The 21213-nt window shown below is 39.3% G+C and overlaps 4 protein-coding genes across 6 annotated transcripts in view; 3 read left to right on the top strand and 1 right to left on the bottom strand.

The window, feature by feature from the left end:
- Positions 1-2650: 2650 nt before the first annotated feature.
- Positions 2651-5025, top strand: LOC117564911 (gustatory receptor 23a). Of its 2 annotated transcripts, none has more exons than XM_052003330.1 (3): positions 2651-3554; positions 4553-4625; positions 4774-5025. In XM_052003330.1, the coding sequence occupies exons 1-3, from the start codon at positions 2682-2684 to the stop codon at positions 4968-4970; spliced, it is 1143 nt and encodes a 380-aa protein (XP_051859290.1). In that variant the 5' UTR covers positions 2651-2681; the 3' UTR covers positions 4971-5025. The 2 variants fall into 2 exon arrangements, with proteins under 2 accessions (XP_051859290.1, XP_034099757.1); XM_034243866.2 differs by having other exon boundaries at positions 4553-4711; positions 4774-4980.
- A 772-nt stretch (positions 5026-5797) lies between these two features.
- On the top strand, positions 5798-6830 carry LOC117564910 (uncharacterized). The gene is made up of 2 exons (XM_034243865.2): positions 5798-5912; positions 6415-6830. Exons 1-2 carry the CDS (start codon positions 5877-5879, stop codon positions 6799-6801), a joined length of 423 nt encoding a protein of 140 aa, XP_034099756.1. The 5' UTR covers positions 5798-5876; the 3' UTR covers positions 6802-6830.
- A 5-nt stretch (positions 6831-6835) lies between these two features.
- LOC117565016 (uncharacterized) lies at positions 6836-7441 on the bottom strand. The gene is made up of 2 exons (XM_034243961.2): positions 7230-7441; positions 6836-7170 (listed from the first exon to the last, which is right to left on the bottom strand). Exons 1-2 carry the CDS (start codon positions 7363-7365, stop codon positions 6836-6838), a joined length of 471 nt encoding a protein of 156 aa, XP_034099852.1. The 5' UTR covers positions 7366-7441.
- Positions 7442-12356: 4915 nt separating this feature from the next.
- Positions 12357-21213, top strand: part of LOC117564896 (protein O-mannosyl-transferase TMTC1) — a 62310-nt gene continuing 53453 nt past the window's right edge. Inside the window, exons 1-2 of one of the 2 annotated variants that reach the window (XM_034243845.2) lie at positions 12357-12871; positions 19672-20010. In XM_034243845.2, the coding sequence (XP_034099736.1) occupies positions 19910-20010 (101 nt within the window). In that variant the 5' untranslated portion in view covers positions 12357-12871; positions 19672-19909. The remainder of the gene's footprint in view (positions 12872-19671; positions 20011-21213) is intronic. The other variant, XM_034243846.2, reaches the window with a different exon arrangement.

Raw genomic sequence — 21213 nt, 5'->3', positions numbered from 1 at the left:
GTATGACAAACGATGCTTACTACAATTGGGTTTCACCTGCTGTGGCTGATAGTCTAGTATATTTTTACATCTATGGCATATATTGAATATAGTATTATAAATATACATATAACTTTCAATATTTTTAGTATTTTTGTATATTTTAGTATATTTTTACATCTATGACATATATTGAATATAGTATTATAAATATACTAAATATAGCTTTCGGTATTTTTAGTATTTTTTTGTATATTTTAGTATATTTTTACATCTATGACATATATTGAATATAGTAATTTAAATATGCCAAATATAGCTTTCGGTATTTTTAGTATTTTTGTATATTTTAGTATAGTACTGTAAAATATAGCTACAACAGCCTTTAGTATATATTTTTTTTTGTATAATACCGCACTGTTTAACTCCTAATCAAAATGGGTAGCGGGTATCTTTAAGTCCACCACACTGAACTGCAGCTTAGTTGTTTCTTTTTTTCGTGCCTCCATCTGGCATTCTACATTTTGGCGCTTGTTTATGGAAAATTTCATTTTTATTGCATTTCATTTTGTCGCATAAAGATATTGTTGTTCTTCGACTCCGCCCACCTCTCACTTCTTCTTCTTCTGCGTTGGGTCGGGAGTCTTTAAAATGTGAAATGTGAATACATAAAGAGGGAGAGAAAGTTGTTGTATATCGCATGTCGAATGTGTTTGGTTTGTGTTTTATTGCCAAAGGAGCTACGAAGTAGCTGAAAACTTCATAAATCACAAAAGTTTGTTTGGCCATGAAAAGGCTTAAGGGTTTATCAAAATGAAAATTTATTGGTGCTCAAATACTTGGGAAATTTTAGATTTATGTCTTTCGTTTCCCACTCTCTCTGTTCACTCGCCAAGGAATACACATTAAGTATCAACATATCGACATCTTGGACCATAAAAATAAACGACAACGGCGTATGCAATCTCAATCTGTGTTTTGCACAGTTTTGCTTCATTAGATTAACACATTCCTTGGATACTTATCGCGCAGAGCAAAATTGCTGTTAATTTCGAAATTACGAGACAATCTCCAGCTGCTAAACGTTGCCAATTAGTTGTGTTCATTGCAATTCATGCCAATTGCGGTTCAGTTGAGCTGCAGAAATACAAAGTTAACGTTTTTCACCATTTTCACCAGCAGTTGGCATTAATTTTCATTTAAATTCCGCTTGTTAAATATGCAAAACTCACTTTCTCTGTCTCTCTCTCTCTCTCAATCTCTCTGACTGCATTGTGGTCGAGTAGTTTACCTTCCTGCCACTCGGCACTTGCAGCATTGTGTTGCAAGAGAGTTAACGGGAACAGTTGCCATTTGAAGTTGTTATTAAAATTGCAATATTCCATTTTCGACACCTTGTAAAATGCTTGGAAAATCTTTGCGGCTTACCAGCTCACACACACTCGACCTCCTACAAATGCTGCAGAGCACTTATTGTCTGTCGCATCTGTGATGCGGCATCATTTGTGGTCATAAACTGTTTATCTATTTATGAATTTCCAATTGGAAATCGTTATGCAGTGCTTGGCTTTCCTTTATGCGTTTTTTTTAAAACTAAATTGTCTTTATTTATATTTAGATACTTTACTGAATTGTTTCAGAAATTCTTAAAGACATTTAAAAATGTATTTTAAATAAATTTTTAAAATACAAACATATAGAGTAAATAAACTCTTGATCACATAAAGTAATGCTATAAACATATACAGCATATTTGAAAGTCGATCAGTTGAGTCAGCATAACTTCCATTTAGTTATAAATTATACATAAATAGTTATTTGCAATTCCCGACAGTTATATATTTGTGAATTATGCATTTCGTGCGCACTTATAAATGCAAAGGGGGAGGCGGAGTTGAGAAAAGTCGAAGAACTGGGACGTTGTGGCATCCAAAGGGGAGGAAGCCACAGCCACAGCAGCCATACTAAGCAACCGACGAGCTGGCAACCAAACCAACCAGTTCAGCCTAATCTTCAAAGTAACCACAACCCTTTTTAGTTGCCAGTCAAGTTGAGCAAAAAAAAAGAGCGGATAATTTTTAGCTTTGAACGCAAAGTTCCCCTCCGGCTAGAATGCATAATTCATAAACCGGCAGCCATTTGAACTGCGCCCACATCGAGATAGAGAGAGAGAGAAAGAGAGAGAAAAAGAGGTGGGGAGTAAAGTTTGATGGTTCAACTTTTTAATCGGATTCCAGAGCTCGATTGCCACCACATCAGCCAACGCATCGCATCGCATCATTCTCTCTCTCGCTCTGCGGTTTCGCTAAGAAATTTCGAGAAAAATCGCCTTGGGCTTATCCACAACTTGAAATGGATAAATTCTGTACTATTTAGCCGAGCTCCAACTAAAATTAACTATTAATAGGCAAGTAGTTAGTTCGAAAGAAGAATACGCTTAAGACGCTCACTTGACATTTTCCTTCAATACTTTGGATACAACTTTCTCACATGTTCACAGCATAAGTTCTCTGCATAATAAATATAGTTGTAGTTGATAATTTATTGCCCTTAACCTTTTTATCTATCACCCAACTGATGAATCATTCCTTGCCTCATTTAGCCTGTCATTTTGTGATGTATCGCTTCCTCTATCGTATATTATAAGTAGTTTTAGTTTTTCCTACCTTATTCTGTTGGCACAGTTCCATTCCGGAATCGGCATGAAGTCCTTCGAGTGTCTCACCGCGCGCTGTCTCCAAGTCGTCTACTGGCTGATGGGATTGTTGCCTCTGCCGCCTGGCTCGCAGTTTATTCGTTTGCTTTTCGCTTTATTGCTGCGCTGCATTTGGTCACTTTACTTTTATATAATGATCTACTCGGGCATTAAATTCTTGTGGAAGGAGCAAGGTTTGACCATCAGCTACATAACTGGCTCAGCTTTGTTCCTCGGCTACTCTATGTTGGGTGTTTTGCTTCAAATCGAGAGCATATTTAAACAGCGTTCCCAGGAACGTCTCCAAGATTTGCGCTTTCAATCCCAACTGCAGATGCAACGCTTAGCCATGTCCCGAGGTTGTCCGCGTCGTGCGCTGCGTCTCTTCGTGCTCATTGTCACACAACTCGTCTCGGATGCAGCCAAGTTTTGGGCCAATTCGAGAGCGAAAGTTTCCCCAGTGCTGGCGATAACCATGCCACAAATGTGGCTGCTGCGCATACGCTATGTGCAGCTGTTGGAGCAGGTCATCGAGATGAATCAAAGGGCTCTGCAGCTGCGTCACTCGCTGCTCTGTTTGGCGGACAGCAACGATATTTGGCAACCCTTTGGCCAGCAGGATCGACATTTGCAGACGCTGCGTCTCACCTACGACTGCATCTTCGAGTGCTACTTAACGTTCAGCGATTGCTATGGCTGGGGCATGTTGGGATTGCAGGTGATGTGCGGCTTTGAGTTCGTTTCCAATGCATACTGGATCATCACCGAAGCCTATCAGGATCAACAGCTCTATATGTTGGTCTACAACAGTGCCACTTGCTTTGCCATGGGCTCGTTGATCACCTCGCTTTTCTGGTACGGCGATGCAAGCACTCAGAACGTAAGTAAATGCTGTCAACTTGATGTATCACTCTGCTGACGCTGCACTTTTTTGACTGAGTTTGCTTTGGTTGAGTCGAAACTTTGTCCGTGTTTAGTCATCATGAAGCTGTTGAGTGTAGCGCGTTTGTTTTTCCAAATTTGCGTGTGTTTCTTTGGCGTTTGCTGGCACACGAGTCTCCACCGTTTGCAGCTGCTGCTTCTGGGCTTTTGGATGTGCTGGTATCCCGTGATCTGGACACGCACAGCAACTAGATCCTCTGACTTTGACGAGTGCACACTCGACTGTCTCATCTCTCATACGCTCTTTCTGCTGCTCACAGTCGGACACGTTGTTGTTCTCTTCGATACTTTTGTGCAGCGTCGTCGACTTCATGCACTCCGGCTGCAGCAATGCAATTACTTTGATCATCAGCGTGCTGTGACTGTCTCCAGTTGCTTTCTGATCATTCCCATCATTGCGACGCAAATCGTTGTCTACGTCTCGCGCCTTTTGCTTCACGGCGACGAAGGACCCTTGGCACTCTTTTGGATTGTCACACCCAGCTCCGTAGCTTTACAGTTCAAACTCTTTGCCTTCTTCTTCGACGTGCTGGCGGCCAATGTGCAGGTGGCCAGTGTTCGCGAGAGTCTCGTGCTACTTGCCAGGCAGCAATCGATTCGCCAGCGACAGCGTCCAGAGGTTGAGCCACTGATCCAGTTAAAGAAACGCTACAGCGAACTGAATCAATTGTTTGCCCAACTTAACTTGGGCTATGGCATCAGTCTGTTGACCATATTCATAGTGTTCTTTGTCAGCTTCGTTTTCAACTCGTATTGGGTGGTGAAGAACCTCATGCAGAGGCCCACGTCGCCGGTAATGCTGCTCATTCACTTTGCGCTCACTGTCAACATGGTGCTGCTCTTCTCGGCCATCTGCTGGCACTGTCAGCAGAGTTACAATCATGTGAGAAAATCGTAGAAGTAGGAATATGTGTAATTTACATTTCCCTCTTGCAGAGTCGACAGATCGGTTGCCTTATCTCCAAGCTGGTGAAACCGTTGGGTAGCAAGCGTTATAACGATTTGGTCTGTGAGTTTCTATTGCAGACTCTGCATCAGCGCTTCGTGTTGACGGCCAAGGACTTCTTTAGCCTCAATCTGCATTTGCTGAGCAGTGTCAGTTGCATGAGTTGCACTGTAAAGGAAGAATGAAATATTAAACTCTTGAACTCTTGCAGATGTGTGCAGCGGTCGTCACTTACCTGGTCATCCTCATACAGTTCATGTTTGCCGAGAAGAGCTCACAGGTTGTCTCGCAAAAACCCGAAACCGAAACCGAAACTTCGACCGAATTGAACAAACTGGAATGAGAAGAAGAGAGGAGGGCGCATTTATAATAAATGGAGAGTTACAGCAAATAAATTGTAATTCTTAAATAGTTTCAACAAAGCGCAAAGTAAACATTCGACTTGGGCAATATGTCTTTAGCAGATTCCAACATTTGCCTTTTAATTATTTATGCCGCCCACGAACTGTTTCAGGTTGGGGTTGAGACTGAGATGGAGACTGTGGAAAGTTTAGTTTTTCTTAAGCGCATTTTACAAGCAGACAAAACTACTTCACGCATATTAAACTGACATTTCACAAGCACAAAACTTTTTCTAATATGCAAATTCATACCAAATACTCTTTCTCTCTCGTCGCAAACACACATCTCTCTCTTATGCAGAAAAGGATAAAGTAGCGCCAGCAGCACATCCTTGAATTAACACGTGCGAGTTCGCATTAATTTGTAAACTGCTGCAGGGTCTCTTAGACGAAGGGTTAGACCTGCTCTAAAAGGAGGAAGAATGAGGTTCTCATGGGTGGCTTAGTTTTATACCAACCACAGAGATACACAGAGTAGGGTACAGTTTTTGTCGTTAGCTATGCAAATGCCGAGATATGTAAATATTATTTACCACATGGCCAGATGCTCAAGATGAAACTCTCCTCTTAATTAACATAGAACAACTAAAACACTCGATGCGCAAATACATGCATATGTATTTAGTTCTTAGCGCTCAATTCTTACCACACTGTTTATGTAATGGAATACTTAATGGAATAACACAAAAATAAAAAAAGGATTCAGAACAACTCTAAGAGAAATATCACCATCATAATCCATGACAATTTTATTAGCCTACAAATTTATTTTCATTCTTACCATGCTTTGATTTGGCTGTCATCGAATTTATGATGCAGTTCGTAAGTTAACTCTAGTTCTAGTCACTTTCAGCTAGACAGCGCTTCATCAAAGATTAAAAAATTTAACAATTTTCCAATTTTGGTGCTTAAAATGAATTTTGAAGAATTGTGGAATACACCTTTAATAGTAAGTTAATAATTATACCTGCTACACATTATATAATAAGAATAGAAGGGTATTATAACTTTGTGCCGGTAGAAGTGTAGAATGAGGCATCTCCGAGCCTATAAAGTATATATATTCTTGATCAGCATCAAATGCCGAGACGATTTGGCCATGTCTGTCTGTCCGTCCGTACAACCCGCCTGCTTACTACGGGTCATAGTTGCTAGGGCTAACTATCTAGTATATTTATACTATATCAATATACTAAATATAGCAGATGGTATATTTTGAGAGCTGACAATTTGGTATATTATACACACATTATATATACAGTAGTATATTTTGGTATTTAGTTATGGCATTTGGTATATTTTTAGTAATTTTCGGTATATTAATTTGGAGTATTTTAAAATGAATACCCCACTGGTTTGCTTTTAGCTGGTATCTCACAGTCGAGCATTCTCAACTGTAGTCTTCTGGCTTTAACACATCTTCAAATCTCATCATCATGCTTATAACTTAGGAGGGCGCAGATCGAGTTGATCCTGCAATTTTTGCATCGATGCAGCCACGTCGTGTGCCCTTTGAGGTGGCGTCTCTCAGTGATGCCAGAATGGTGGAAGCCTACAAGAAGGCACATTCATGGAACACCAGCGAGGCAGCCAACGATCTAGAGATGATCAAGACTAAGGAAATTTGCCGCAAGTGCCTGTTGCATGTGAAAGTGTGTCGTGAATTTGGGAAAAGTCTGAAGCAATACGAGATTGAGCAATACAAGGCAGAAAAGCAGAAACTCGAAGAGAAGAAAAAGGAGGAGAAAGCTGAGCAGTATAAAGCGGAAAAGCCAAAACGCAAGGCGAACAAAAAAGAGGAGGAAAAGCAAAAATCTTCGGAGAAGAAGACTGAATAGTCAAATGCAATAAAAAATACTATTAGTATTTATTTTATTTTTCCCTGGGGGTGTTCTTTGGGCCCAAGCGTGGCACCTTATCCGTGTCCATTGATTCACTGCGTTCCATTGCTTCAAGTTCAAACTGCTTCAGCTGCGCATTGACGCCCACCTGACAGTTGCGCCAAGGTGGCAGCAACAATCCCATTGCTGGAGTTGATGCTGACAAATGTTGCCCTGGCGGCTTCGTCTGTGGCAGCAAAGTCGGCACAAATTTCAACTCATCCGTTGTATCCAAGCTGGCCATTCGTATATCTTCGTCTTCAATGCTGGATTTATTGGCGAATCGGGCAAAGCAACGAGCTGCAAGCAGCTGATCCCGGGCCAAAGCTACGATGTGAAAATCTAGCATTGTATTAGTCAGGAAAAAAGAACTTGCAGCAGCTTACTGTATGCATGATCCACTAGATAAGCTCGTACATCTGGCGCAATATTTACATTGCAATACTCAAGTACACTGTCAATAAATTCGAGATCAGTTTTGCGTCCGAATTTCGACTTATTTTGCTGAATATCACTGTCCATGATCGAGCAAAGAGAAAAGTTAAATAATTTCACTGGATGACAGTCAATAAATTGTGTCAAATTGTTTAAACGGCGACATTCGACTTGTCAAAGTGACACAACTAGACAACAACAACAAAACAGTGTTGTATTATTCTTAAAAAAAATTACTATAATATGCCCAAGCCTATATTTAGTATATTGATATAATATTACCATATTCTTGCATTCAGATAAACCAATTCCACTACTTGACAGCCAACGAATTGTATAAAATTATCGATAAGTTTGCATTTGCTGTTGACGCTTGTCAAAACTACTTCAACTGTAATAACTTTTCCATTTTCCAGCCCTAAGCTATGCAAGTTCTAGTGGCATTAAGAGTTAGGGCTAATTGCTTTTTTTAAAAGAGAGAAAGAGTAGAGATAGTGTGGCAGAGTTAGAGAGAATGCGAGATTATAAGCCAATTCAACTTTTTTATACTAATAAAAAGTTGCGTGCATGTATGAATATTTGATTCACTTTACAAACCATTCAACTTTTTTGATGAATTTTCAATTTTTGAAGAGGCTTTTGTCTTGCAACGGAATGAAGTGAAGACCCCCCAGTTCAGCCCCATTCCAATCCCATCAACAACAACTGAACGATGAGGCGAATCATTTGGCTAAACTTTTTAAATATTCATAAAATTTCAGCAGACAACTTTGCCCAAAATTTAATTAGTCAAATGAACGAAAAGTTCAGTTCACTTCAGCTCAGTTGAGGCCATCAACCCCATCCCCATCCCCATCCCCTCCTCTCTTCACCAAGTCGAGTTCAGATTTCAGTCTTTCACTTTTCGACAGACAATAGAGTTGAGTCCTTAGGCTCATAGATTTAGTATTTAGCATTGGAGTTTTGGAGCTCAATTGAAAAGTTGAAATAGATTTCTAATTAATGCAAAAGTAACCAACTATTTTACAAGTGTGAAGCCAATGCAAAAGTCTGATTGCGATGCCCTGTAAATTTATGAGAGGATTAAAGTGTGTGTAGAACCATCTTATAGATAAAATTCAAAGGTTTATGCACTTCTTTTTATTCAGAAATGTTTGTCACACTTTATATGAATACATTCCCTTCCTCTACTTTATTCTAGGGTATGTTTTCGTCGATTGCAGATTGTTGTTGGTGGGTTTTACGTGCTGCTCGCTTTCGTACTTTTATATATGCCATATAAGTCCGCTTGGCTTTATGGTTTGCAATCTATTGCCATTCGTAGGCTGGCAAATTCATGGACCATTTTGCCAGTTTGCAGTTGCCATTGCCATTGCCATTTGCGATGGCCGCCGCAATGTGCGCAAGCGAAATCGAAGTTTTATGCTAATTTCACTGGGAGCACACACTCACACCCAGTGTTATCTCTTTCTCTTGGCATCATCAGTCAGCTCCCGCTCTCTGTTTCTGTCTCGCTTTTTGTTGGATCTTATCTGTTTGTCGGACGCCTGTCAACACAAGGCATTACATGGCAATTACGAATTTGTTTATGGCACACATACACACACACTGAAATCTGTTCGCTGAGTTGGCTCAAAAGATATTTCTTTTGTTAAACTAGCGCAACCAGCAACAGCACAAATTAAAGATGCTGGAAGCAAGAACTAAAGCTAATCAATAGCTCAATTTGTAATGCAATCAAAACTCAGACGCAAGCCTAATAAATAGTACTCATACGCCCCGTAATCCCTCTGATAGCAAAAGCAGGCAAAAAGACTGAAAGACTGAGCAAGAGAGCGAGAGAAAAGTGCGTCACTTAAAAGTTTGGCACTCACTTGACCAGAAACTTTTATTTTCTGTTAGCAAATTTCCCACGGGGTCCCAGCCAAAAGCCAGTAACAATCTATATACACATACATATATAGACACAGAGAAAGAAAAAGAGAGAGCGGGAAGAGGGGAGTGAAAGTTTTCGTGTCCACAAATTGAAAATATTTCACAGTCATATTTAATTTTAGTACAAGTTGTGGACAAATCTCCGAGGTAATCAAACATTGTGAGTGCCGCATTTTGCTCCGATTTCATTTCCATTGTCAACTCCTGGCTGCTGACTTATACACAGAACGAACAAATACTATATATAATAAACAGAGATGCTATATAGAGTATATCTTTAATTAGATTTGTAACTGATCGCCCCAGTCGTGGGTGGGTGACTCTTGTTTCAACCTTGTTGACTTTGTCGTCTGCGCATTTAAAGGAGCACAATAAAAATGTTAAAGAACGTGAACTGAATGCGTTTGTCCGCTATTGCACGACTAGCAGATACCACGTAAAATAAAATATACGAAATTAATATACTGCAAAATTCCGACATTATTCTTAAAATATACCGAAATAATATACCGCAAAAATAATAAAATGTGGATATATTTGATAAATTGATACATTTAAAATATACCATAGACTAAAAAATATACCACAATAAAATACACTAATGGCTATACTTTGTATATTGATATAGTACTTCATTTAAAATACCATAGACTACAAAATATATAGACTAAAATATACCTATGGCTATATTTGGTATATTGATATGGTACTTCATTTAAAATATACCATAGACTACAAAATATACCATATTGTCAGTCAAAGTAACTAAGACTAAGGTGTAACATTTATTTATTGCTAGTCTAGCATACCCTATGACCAAACATGTCTGCCTACAGGGTGTGGCAAGAAAAAGGAAGTAATGAGCACATAGAGAAAGCAAAACTAAATAAATAATTCAGTATAAAATGTCAGGAGCGTTGGCCATGGCAACTAACACAACTAGAATGAGAATTGAGGGCGAGTGGAGAGAGGGATGGACGGTAGAATGTCTCACAATTTGAGCGGAAGTGAGAAACGACAGCGACAAGGACACCGGAGCGGAGACCGAGAAGACAGCAGATGCATTCAAGGAAGCAATTGTATTGTCTGACTGCTGTTTTCCACTTTACTTCTTGCCACGCCTTAACCAGAAAACGCAACTCCCAACTTCAAACCGCTCTTTTCCTCTCCTTCTCCATCACATTGTCGCTGTGTGTGTGTGTGTGTGTGTGTGTGTAACTTGTTGACGTTGATAGTCGTACGTGCCGAAGGTGAATGGCATCTGTGGACGCGAAATTGAATTCGTGCCTGGCAAGTTTCACACAACTGAATTGAGTCACAGCAACAGCAACAGCAATAGCGACAGCGACAGCAACGATCCCAGGCTTTGGGTCCAGCCCAGGTGGAACAGCTTCAGCTCTCGACGCTGGCTTTAGCTGCTGACTTCGATATTTTGTCGCATTACATTGACAATTTAGATGTTTGTCTCGCGCATTCTCGCTGGATTCAATTTGGAAAATGCAGCCATGAAAATTTGCACATTTTCTGCAACGTGCTGTCTCCACTTCCCCTTCCCTTCGCTTGCCTTCCATAAAGATGCAGACAAAAATCATTCGCAGGCACCACCGACTGCGCCTCATTCATTAGTTTACCTTAATATGGGCATGCTTGGCAAATACACACAAGTAGTAAAAATTGCAATACTTATTTTTTAGTCACATGCTAGAAGAAGAGTGGTTTTCCGCCCCCACCCCCGAAAACCCTTAAAAAATGTAATGTAACTGTCGCTGGCAGCGGCAACTGGCAACCCAACTGACATTTTCATTGTTGTGCTTTTCTTTCGCATTCCATTTTATATAATGTCTCTCGAATGACTCGCTCTCTTGGTGTGTGTGTGTGTGTGTGTGTTAGAGGGTGTGTTGTGGTGTTCTATCAAAGCGCAGGAAACACGTGCGGGTAAAACATTTTTCAAGCTTTTAGCGCTGCATACAAATCAACCCTCCCCAAAAACAACAGCAGCAACAACAACGAACGAATGAAGAAAAATCCCATTCACAATAATTTGTTGAACTTCATAAGAGAAGAAGAGTGTTGGCGAGAAGAAGTTTCCGTACTCAACAATCTGTTGCATTATGATTACGCTAAGCTCGTTCAACTGTGAGTGCTCCGTCAATGTGATAATAGTAATCGCTATAGCAATCGCAATCGCAATCACAGCAGGTGAAGAGTTATCTCAGTCTTAAGACGCCCTCCGAAGGCACAACATAATGATTTACTGGTCTGGCCAGACCATGATTCAATTAATCCAATTGAAACCAATTTAGCAATGCCATTATCTTTGGCTCCCCTTTTGAAAGTCACAAGTCATATTAGCATAACAAATGACAATTTCCAGTTTGTCGACCCCATGTGGCATTCTAAATTATTGCCTCAAAATGAATTTTCTCTGTACTCGTATTTGCAGCATACAATTTATTAAGGTCTCATTTCTTATTAATTTGCTGTGGATTAAATCGTATGTTACATGACAGTCGAGCTGTCAAGCTGTCAAGGGGTAGCAAAAAACTGCCAACATGCTGTTAAATTACAGAATTATAGCAAGCGGGGTAGAAAGCTAACAGTGCGCTGTTATTTAACAGCGGATAAAACTTAACAGCGCCCCTTTGACCGCATACACTTAACATTTTGAGCACATTTCTGGTGTTTGCTTACAAAATGTAAATGAGCAATTAAATTGTGTATAATTGCAAAGATTTTCTGCACTTTTGGTGTCAAAACAATGCCAAACTGTTGCTCCTTTTTAACAGAGTCATTTCACCAACATTTGGCTATTCACCACGATAACAGAACGAGAGAGAGAGACGCCTGCGCAACAGTTGGAGCCACGAAGTTACAGCGAGTAGCTGAGCGCAGCTCTCTCACTTCTCTCTCTCTCGTTTCGTTCGCTCTCCGCTTTGCTCATTGGCCCATTGTGGGTGTTGAGCTGTTGAGGCCGAATGCTGCTGCTGACTGTCGGCTGTCTACTCGTTGCTGTCGCTGCTAAATAGTACTGTTGATGCTCTCGTTGGAGATGTCGTCGTCGTCGTCGTCGTCGTTGCGTCGTCCACCGCTGCCGCTGCCGCTGCTGGGCCGCTGCAGAGCCGCGTCGCACTCAGTCTGCTTGTTACATTTGAGTCGCATGGTGGGACTCGGTCGGCTTCGTGTCTCTCGTGTGCGTGTGCCGGCAACACAAACCGGGAGATATTCGAAAATACGAGTTTACGTTGCACGTGTGCATGTGTCACTTCCACTCCCCCTTTGTAGGCAACCACCCCCAACCCAACTCACTCATCAGCGCAACAATCTCTGTTTATGTCCAAGTCAAAATGTCGTGTTGAAAGCGTTCAATGCAAATATACATAAAATGCATTCAACAATTACAAAAACGATGCAAAACTAACAGTCGAAATAAAACAATAACACACACTATAATAGTTAGTGCCATATTGTATGGTGGCGACATCTGTTGGCCGGCAGCAGCAGCGTGTGTGTGAATTTCAATTTCCGCTTGAATCGCAGACTTTAAGCAACGTTCATCCGGGGTTTTTATTTTGTTTCGGGTCAAATTTAATTAAATTGTTGCTTTGCAGCATATGTACAAAAATTTCGTGTTTGCAACTTTGTGTAAAAACAATTCAAGGTAAGTTGAAATAGCCACATTTGATATTTATATATATGGAGAGTAGAGAGTAGCAAATCGATTTGCAATATTTAAAAGTTATTTATGCGCTTCACCGTTATTTATATCTCCTGTTATTTATCACAAGCAAAATTTCAATTTCCTTTTGCAATACTTGATATTTATAGAAATGGAAATGTTGAAATTGAAACTACTTTTTTTTGTTTGAGATCATAAACTACTACAACAAACAGAGATACAATATTAAAATGGCAACTTTAACCTTGCCGGGGCGAATAAAATATAGTCTGGCTATCGAGGGAGATGCATAAACCGCATCAAGGCCACACTCCGTCAATGTATAAACAGTCACCACCCACCAAGCGACCACCCACCGACCACCCACCGACCACTCCCCCATTTATGGCTTGTAGTGGTCCGCCCCAGTGTTTGTTATTTGTTATTTTTACTGTACACATGACAATAACGCCGCCGGCTGCAGCTTCTCAGGCAAAAGGCGTCACAGCATACGCAACAGCAACAGCAACACAGTCAGGAGATGTCAGGAGGAGTCGAGGCCATGGCCAGACTCAAATATTGTATGTGCAGCAGCAACAGCAGCAGCAACACAAACAACACAGCTCTGTGTTGGTTTGCGGCAAGTGCAATAGTTTTCGAGTGGACCCGGGCAACTTTTTCCATTATGAATGGTGCGGTTGCGCTTTTTACCCATTCATTATTTACGAGTTTTGAGTGCAAACTTGTTTCGCTGGCAAACAAGTGGCGGCCAGAGAATTAGAAGCGACCGCTCGACCGCTTTAAAAGAACCCAAATGCAGCCATGAGACGACTCCCATCGACCCCTCCCCCTCCACAATCCACAGTTCACAGTTCTCAATCCCCAGTTCACAATCCGCAGTGCTCAGTGCAGCTAAGTGCTAAAGTTTCGCTCTCGCATAAACTAAGACAAAAGCTACGCCCACACAGCTCAAAAAAAGAATGGAGAACAAAACTCCAACACAACACAAAACTAATCCAACAAATCCACAATCGTTGTGCGTGCCGCTTTGAATCTTTTGCCTTAAGTTGTACCCTTTAAAAAGCGAGCTTAATGCTTTCATAAATGAAGTTGAAACCGATTTTGTGCCTTAAAAAACCTTTGCAGCTAAAATTGTCATACAATTTCTTGTCTTATGGGCAAACTTTAATTAATATTTCCCAAAAAAAAAAATAGCAGAGAATCCTTTGCGACTTTGCGACTAAAACTGTTCCACATCTAGCAGTTTTTTTTTTTGCTGTTTGTCCTGAATTATGTATTGATAAAATGCTAGGGAAAAGTTTTTAGACTTGGGGAATGAACGACGGCAACCCATTTATGCGTGTGTGCATAATTTTGAAAATCACTTGTGAAACAAAGTCACAAGTTTCGGGTAACTTGTTTCAGCCCACACACACACACACACACGTCAGAAAGTGTCTTCATGGCAGAGAAAGAGAGAGAGAAGAGAACTTCTCGTGCATGCAGCACATTCTCTGACATTGATAAATGATTTTCCCTGCCTCACTCTTCGCTCCCTCTCTTATTCGTTCCTCATAAAGTTTAGCACAAGAAAACCGAAACAGTCCAAGCAAAAGCTACGCTGCATTCTGCACTTTGAAGGAGTGGGAAAGGAAGCTTACGGATTCCGGATGCATTCATGGCTACAAAATTGTTGTTGTTCACTAAACCGTGAACTCTGAAATTTGCCTGGCGCGTCTGAAATTATCAGCAGCAACAGTAACTGCAACTGCAACTACTCGAGAGGAGAGGGACAGTTGGTGACAGGAGGCGTAAGGAAAAAGAAGAAGAAAAAGCCCCCGAGGAAAATCATAAATAAAATATAGATATAGATACGACGACTACGAAAAGGAATATCTTGCTTCCTCTGTCGTACAACAGACTGTGTGCTACTTGTAGCCAAAAATGTAATTATGCTCTCACTGCAATACTTCAACACACATACACACACTGAGGCAGCCACAGAGAGTCACACAGTGAGCTGAAAATTCCATTCACTTAAAACTCGTCGAAAACTAAGTTCTTCCAAGCGAATGCAAATGAAAAACCGCAACGCATGCTCAAGCCGAGGAGATTCCCCTCCTCTTTCCTCTTCTCCCCTCACTCTCCTTCTCTTCTAGGCCAACATGTAATTAGAGAGAGCCAAAAGCAATGCGCGCAGCACTTGCCAAAAATGTTGTGGGCGCAACGCTTTGATATATACAGCAATGTGTGTACCGTACGAATACAGCTGTGGCAGACTGTGCAACAGTCACCAACGAAAGAACCATCCCAACAGACAGACGGACAGACAGACAGACAAGTCAGCCAGTTGGCCAGCCGTAAAAGTTCAAGTTTGCTCAACTCCCGAGGACGCTGCTTGTCTGGCGCTGAAGTCCTTGGAGTGGCTCTTGCTCTTGCCACAGAACGAACTTGTGTGTAAATTGGACGAATGTGCCGTTATTCCGTCGATGTGTTGACATCCAAGTGCATGAAGCACATAAAAAACATCTAAAAAAAAAAACCAACCAACCAACAGACAGACAATCTGAGCTGCGTTAGAAAGAGAAACAACTTTGCTCAACTTTATTTGATGTCGCTGCTGGTGCGGAGAGCTCAACGCTCAAGTGCGGTCACAACAGACCGTAAGAAAGTTATGCAATTGGTTTCTTCGCTTTCTTTCCTTTTTTGTTGCTATTTTTCTTGCTTACTTTCCTTAGATATTTTTGAGTGAGCATAAAAAGGAAGTTGCAAACAATTTTTTGGAACGAAATGCGAACGTGATATCAAAATTTGGTTGCGATCACATAAGAATTATGGATGTTATTTAAAAAATACTTTTGTACGGCTGACAATATGGTATATTTTACAGTTTGTGGTATATTTTGAATAATACTATATCAATATACCAAATATAGCCTTTGTTATGTTTCAGTATATCATCTGGTATATTGTGCACTCTATGGTATATTTTGAATGATACTATATCAATATACCAAATATAGCTTTTTGTATATTTTTAGTATTTTTGTGCTATATTAAATTGGTTGCCATCAGATAAGAATTATAGAAGTTATATAAAAAATTCTTTTGTATGGCTGACAATATGGTATATTTTACTGTTTGTGGTATATTTTAAATCAATAATCCAAAAACATAGCCTTCGGAATGTTTCAGTATATCATCTGATATAAAGTGCACTCTATGGTATATATTAAATTGTACTATATCAATATACCAAATAGAGCCTTTTGTGTATTTTTAGTATTTTTGTGGTATATTAAATTTGTTATAGTTAAAATAGAATACTGAACTCTTTTGCTTTTATTCAAAATAGGTAGCTCGTATTTCACAGGTATTTTTCCTAAGGTATTTTTAAATGAGCATAAAAAAGAAGTTGATATCAAACTTAAGTAGACGTAACCAAGAATATTCCTCCAATGCAATTAATATATAAACCATTTAAAGCTCAGTATTTAATTGCATTATTTAAATCATAACAAGTATCTTTAAGATACTCGCGAGTTAATGTTTCATCAATTTCGGAACAATTAAAATGCAATTTAACGTTGCACCTGGACCGTATGGAGGGTAGAAAAGTCAATTTCGGCCACGATTCGGCGAGTAAAGTCCATTAAGTGGCATTTGCAATATGAAAATGTTTCTTAAATTGAAAATTATAATTATTTATGAACGGCGAAAAGTGGAGGGGAGGAAGGGGCGGGCGAATGCTTTATAGAAAATGGTTATGTGAGACGAGCGGATGGATGGACTGATGGACGGACAGCTTCGTCGGTCGATGGGTCGGTCAGTCAGTCAGTCAGGCATGTTGTTTGGTGAGCTCTTAAATATAAAACATTTAACGCACGCCTTTGTTGATGCCTCCAACTCAACGCAGAGCAACTCAACTCGACTCGACTCGATTCATTCGCTTCATTTGTGGAATGAATAAAGCCGCCGCTTGCCGCCTGCCGCTTACCGCTTGGCGCATGCCGCAGTTGCCATTCATGGGGTTCCATAGTGAGTTTTTCCATCATTTTTGTGTGTGTTTTTGTTTTCATTTTCCTCTCTTTTTGTTGCTGTTGTTTTTGTGTTCGTTTTATTTTTCCATTCAAATAAGTAATGAAGTTCTCTTTTCAGAGATCGCTGCGCTGCTGATGCTGATGCTGATGCTTTGTTGTTGGCGCTTTTATTGGGTTTTATATTTTTATCGATGCACGTTAAATTTTATTGCAATTGTTATGCGCACATCTTTGCTGCATCGCGGTTTTTATATTTAATAAATTTAAATCACTTTATATGCGAGTTTTATGTGCGTTAATAATGCGACAGGCAGAAGGAGATAGATAGCAAAGACAGATGGACGCAAAAGAGAGAGACAGAGAGAGAGAGAACAAAGTCAACTACAAACCATACTTTAGATTATTGGGATACACAGTCTGTAATTTCCAAGAATTTGCTAGTAAGTCATTTTATTTTTAAACATCAAAAGCCCAAGATAGAACCCCACAAAGTATGCAACAAAAAAGGAATGGAAATCTGATGCCGGATATTTTAAGGAAGCACAGACTGTAATCATAGAAATATTCGTGATAAAATCGTCTGTCAACCGAACGAAACTCTCGACAATTAATTGCAAGACAGCAAATGTAATACCTTTGATTTTTCATCTCTGTGCAGAAATATTTCTAAACAGTGTTGATGGCTTTTGCTGAATTTTCTGCCATATTTCATTCTCTACAAATAATGATGCTGAAAATGAAAATAATAGGTACATATTGATGAAATTTAATATGTTGAGTAAAGCGCCCGCTCTCGAACGAATGGAAAGAGCGAAATGAAAAATAATAAAACAGCAAACAACAACAACAAAACAGCAGCAGCAGCAACAATAGCCCACAAAAATAACAATAACAATAACAATAACAATAACGAGAAAAAGTGAAAACATTTTTGTTGTTTCGCATCAAATTTCCAATTAAACAAAAATTCTAATTTATTTTCCATGCCGGTTTCATGTTTGTTATCCCCACTCCCCCCCTTTCCCCTTCCCCACGAACTCTCCCTTGCATAGAGTAAATTATTTTCGAGGTTATTATTCTGTTGTCAGAGAGACTGAAATGGAATGAGGACATCATTTCTCTTGTTACAGAGACGGTTTTGATCCAATCAAAACAAGAGATAGAATAAAATAGAACTTGTCTAAGGTTGTCGAATAAATTTAATTAATATTGTGAAATTCATATATGTATTGTATATTTATGTGTATTGCACTTTCGAGTGTGTGTGTGTGTGATAATTGCAGCTTCGCCTAATTAGTGAAATGGCTTTCAGCTCATTTGCCAAACAAATCCCGCAACAACACGCTATAGCATCTATGTTTGCCAATTTCTCTGCATCTATTGGCTCTCAATTGTCTTCTTGTTGCTGCTGTTTTTGTCAGAATGTCAACCGCCGAAATGCGTGTGTGTCTGACATTTGTTAGGCCAAATGGCATCGCATTTGTATCTGTATTTGTATCTGTATCTCTATTCGATGTATCTATCTCTTTCCCTCACCCACTTCTCTGTCTCTGTCTCAGTCTCTATTTGTGTGTCTATTATGTGAAAATGCGCATGTGGCCTGCGGCGGCATATAAATGTCGCATTCAATAATACAAAAGACCCAAAAACGCACACATTTTAAAATCGACTTTCATGTACACAACAGCCTGAAAGCCCAAGAGTTGAGCGAGTGTCACGCACAATTCTTCCCCTCTCTCCCCTCTATTTTTTTCTATGCGTATTTTTCTATTATTTATCATTTTATCGGAGTTCGAAACGCGTTGACAGCTGCCATTGAAAATTAGCCACGTTTTCGCATTTCTATTGACATGCAGCACATAAAAATTATACTCCCATGTGCTTTCATCTATTATTATTAATAAATAATACAGTTGCGATCATATTGCGTATACGATGCGTGTGTCACATCAATCTGCAGTTGTAATAAATTATTTCTTAGAAAAGTAAATCAATACGTAAATCAATCTCAGCTACGACAAAAGCGATTTTCTAATATCTGAAAATCTTTTATCGCATTGAGAGAATGAACTTTGAATTATTCGTGCAATCCTATTAATTGCGCATACGACGCATGTTTCATATCAGTCTGCAGTTGTTATAGAATATTTAAAACAACAAATCACATCAATTTTATTTAAGGTTATTTAAAATGTGATTTTTTAATACTTTTCTGAGATAACTTTTAAAACATCAGAAATCCTTGGGACAGAATGGGCTTTTTTCTATTACTATTAATAAATAATACTATTGCGTATACGACGCGAGTGACACATCGTCCTTAGAACAACAGTCGAAGAACAAAAAGTAAATCACATCAATCTCAGCTTCGAAGAATTTCTATTTAAGTGGATTTCAAATGAGATTTTCTAATACTTTTCTGAGCTGAAATTTCGAAAAAATCTGAAAATCTACTGAAAGGATTTGTGAGCTCAATTTGTGATAAATTTCTTGATTCATAAAATGCAATTTGATCAACGTTAATTAAGTAATTCAGAAATTGATGAACGCTTAAACAAGCTTGAATGCATTTAAGTCCCATTACGTTCATTTAAAGCACATATTGTGAGCTTTATTATTATGATTATTAATAATGCGAAAATCAATAATATAAAATGCATTTGCTTTACATTTAATAACATTTTGTTTGTACGATTGCTTAACAATAAGTGCCAAAGACAAAGTAATAATATAAATTGCAACATATTTAATTCCTCTTTTCAGTTTTCAGTTCGTCGGCTCGTCACGTATTATATTTTTTGTGTTTTTTCGATGATGGAAATTTAATTAAAGCCTGAAAAGAATTCACTTGATTGAAATTGTTGCCACACTAAGTGGCATGGCATATTGCAGTGAAATCACAGAGTGAAAGAAGAAACGAGACAGAGAAAGAGCTGCTCATAAAACTTGCATAACTAGTTGTAACTATAGGAAAATGCATTAATAAAATAATAATAAAATCATGTGTGTAAATATGCCAATAAATTGGATGAAACTGAAAAGTGTGCAACTCTCAAGGGCCAAGGAGAGAAGCGGAGGGAGCGAAGCGGCAACAACAAGTAGGTAAGTTAGCTATAAAAACACTTAAGAATATACATAAGAGTATTACATTTTGGGAATACGCAAGAGTCTCGTCTCATATTTTGTACAATATTTTGATACAATTAAATTGTAAATTCTGAGGCGCTCTGGAAAAATTTAATAAGAGCAAAAAGCTTTTCTACACATTCAAAATATTTGGACAAGTTTTTCAATAATGCAATAAAGTTGCCAATGGCCGCAAGGATAACGCAAGCAACAACGAGACCAGGCAAGGACACACTCTCTTGATGAAACAAAAATATTGCCCACAATTTGTTAGAAAACTCTCTGCACCGACTTTACGTTTCCCCTCCTCCCCCCCCTCTTCGGTCACCCGACGACTTGTTTATCTTCTGGGCAACGCAACGAGAGAAAAAAAAATACCCCAAATGATAATAGGAAGAGGGCGAGGGCGAGGCAAAAGCAGCGGCAGCGCCATGGAAATTTTTCAATAGACCAAAGCAAGCCACAGTCAACGCATAAACAAATAATAAAAGTGGAAAGTGCGGCCTGCAAAGAACTCGCGACGACCCTGGCAACGACCTTTGTAGCGGCTCATTTATCAATGCGCAGCACGATGGAAGCCAAACGCCCACGGCACGCTGACCAGGCCCCAAAAAACAAAAAAGAATAAAAAAGCGGGGAAAAAAACAAAACACAACAGCCCGGAACATATGGCCTAAAGACAGAAACAGAGACTGACAAAAATCTGAGCAACAAAACAAATTAAAGTTGTACCAAATTGTACTTTAAGACGCCCAACAACAAATCGCACTCAATCAACACAAAATGACAGAGACCAAAAGAAAGAGAGAGAGAGAGAGAGTGTGGAAAATCTGCTCAAAACAGACAGGGACAATTTTTACAAGATTTACCTGACCGGCATAAGTAATCAGGAGAGAGATATCTCCTCCTTCTCCTCTCAACCCAAATGGCGCTTCAATCGAATTCTAAACTGTCGTCCGAAAGCGATTTGGACACAATGCCTCAAAGTGAAGCAACAAGAAAAAAAGAAAGTTCGACACACAAAAGCCATGCAAAAAGTCATCAATCGGCACAGATCAGATGATGTTCCAATAAGCAATTTCTCTGCTCTTACAACTAATTGCATTCCATCTAGTTAAAAGTTTGCTTAGCTCTGCATCTTGAAGTAATTTAATTTCAATCATGCTTTTATCAATTTCT

This window comes from Drosophila albomicans, chromosome 2L (genome assembly GCF_009650485.2).
Source record: "Drosophila albomicans strain 15112-1751.03 chromosome 2L, ASM965048v2, whole genome shotgun sequence".
Classification (NCBI taxonomy): Eukaryota; Metazoa; Arthropoda; class Insecta; order Diptera; family Drosophilidae; genus Drosophila; species Drosophila albomicans.
Note: the sequence above shows the minus strand (reverse complement) of the source record. Positions and strands in the feature narration are given on the sequence as shown.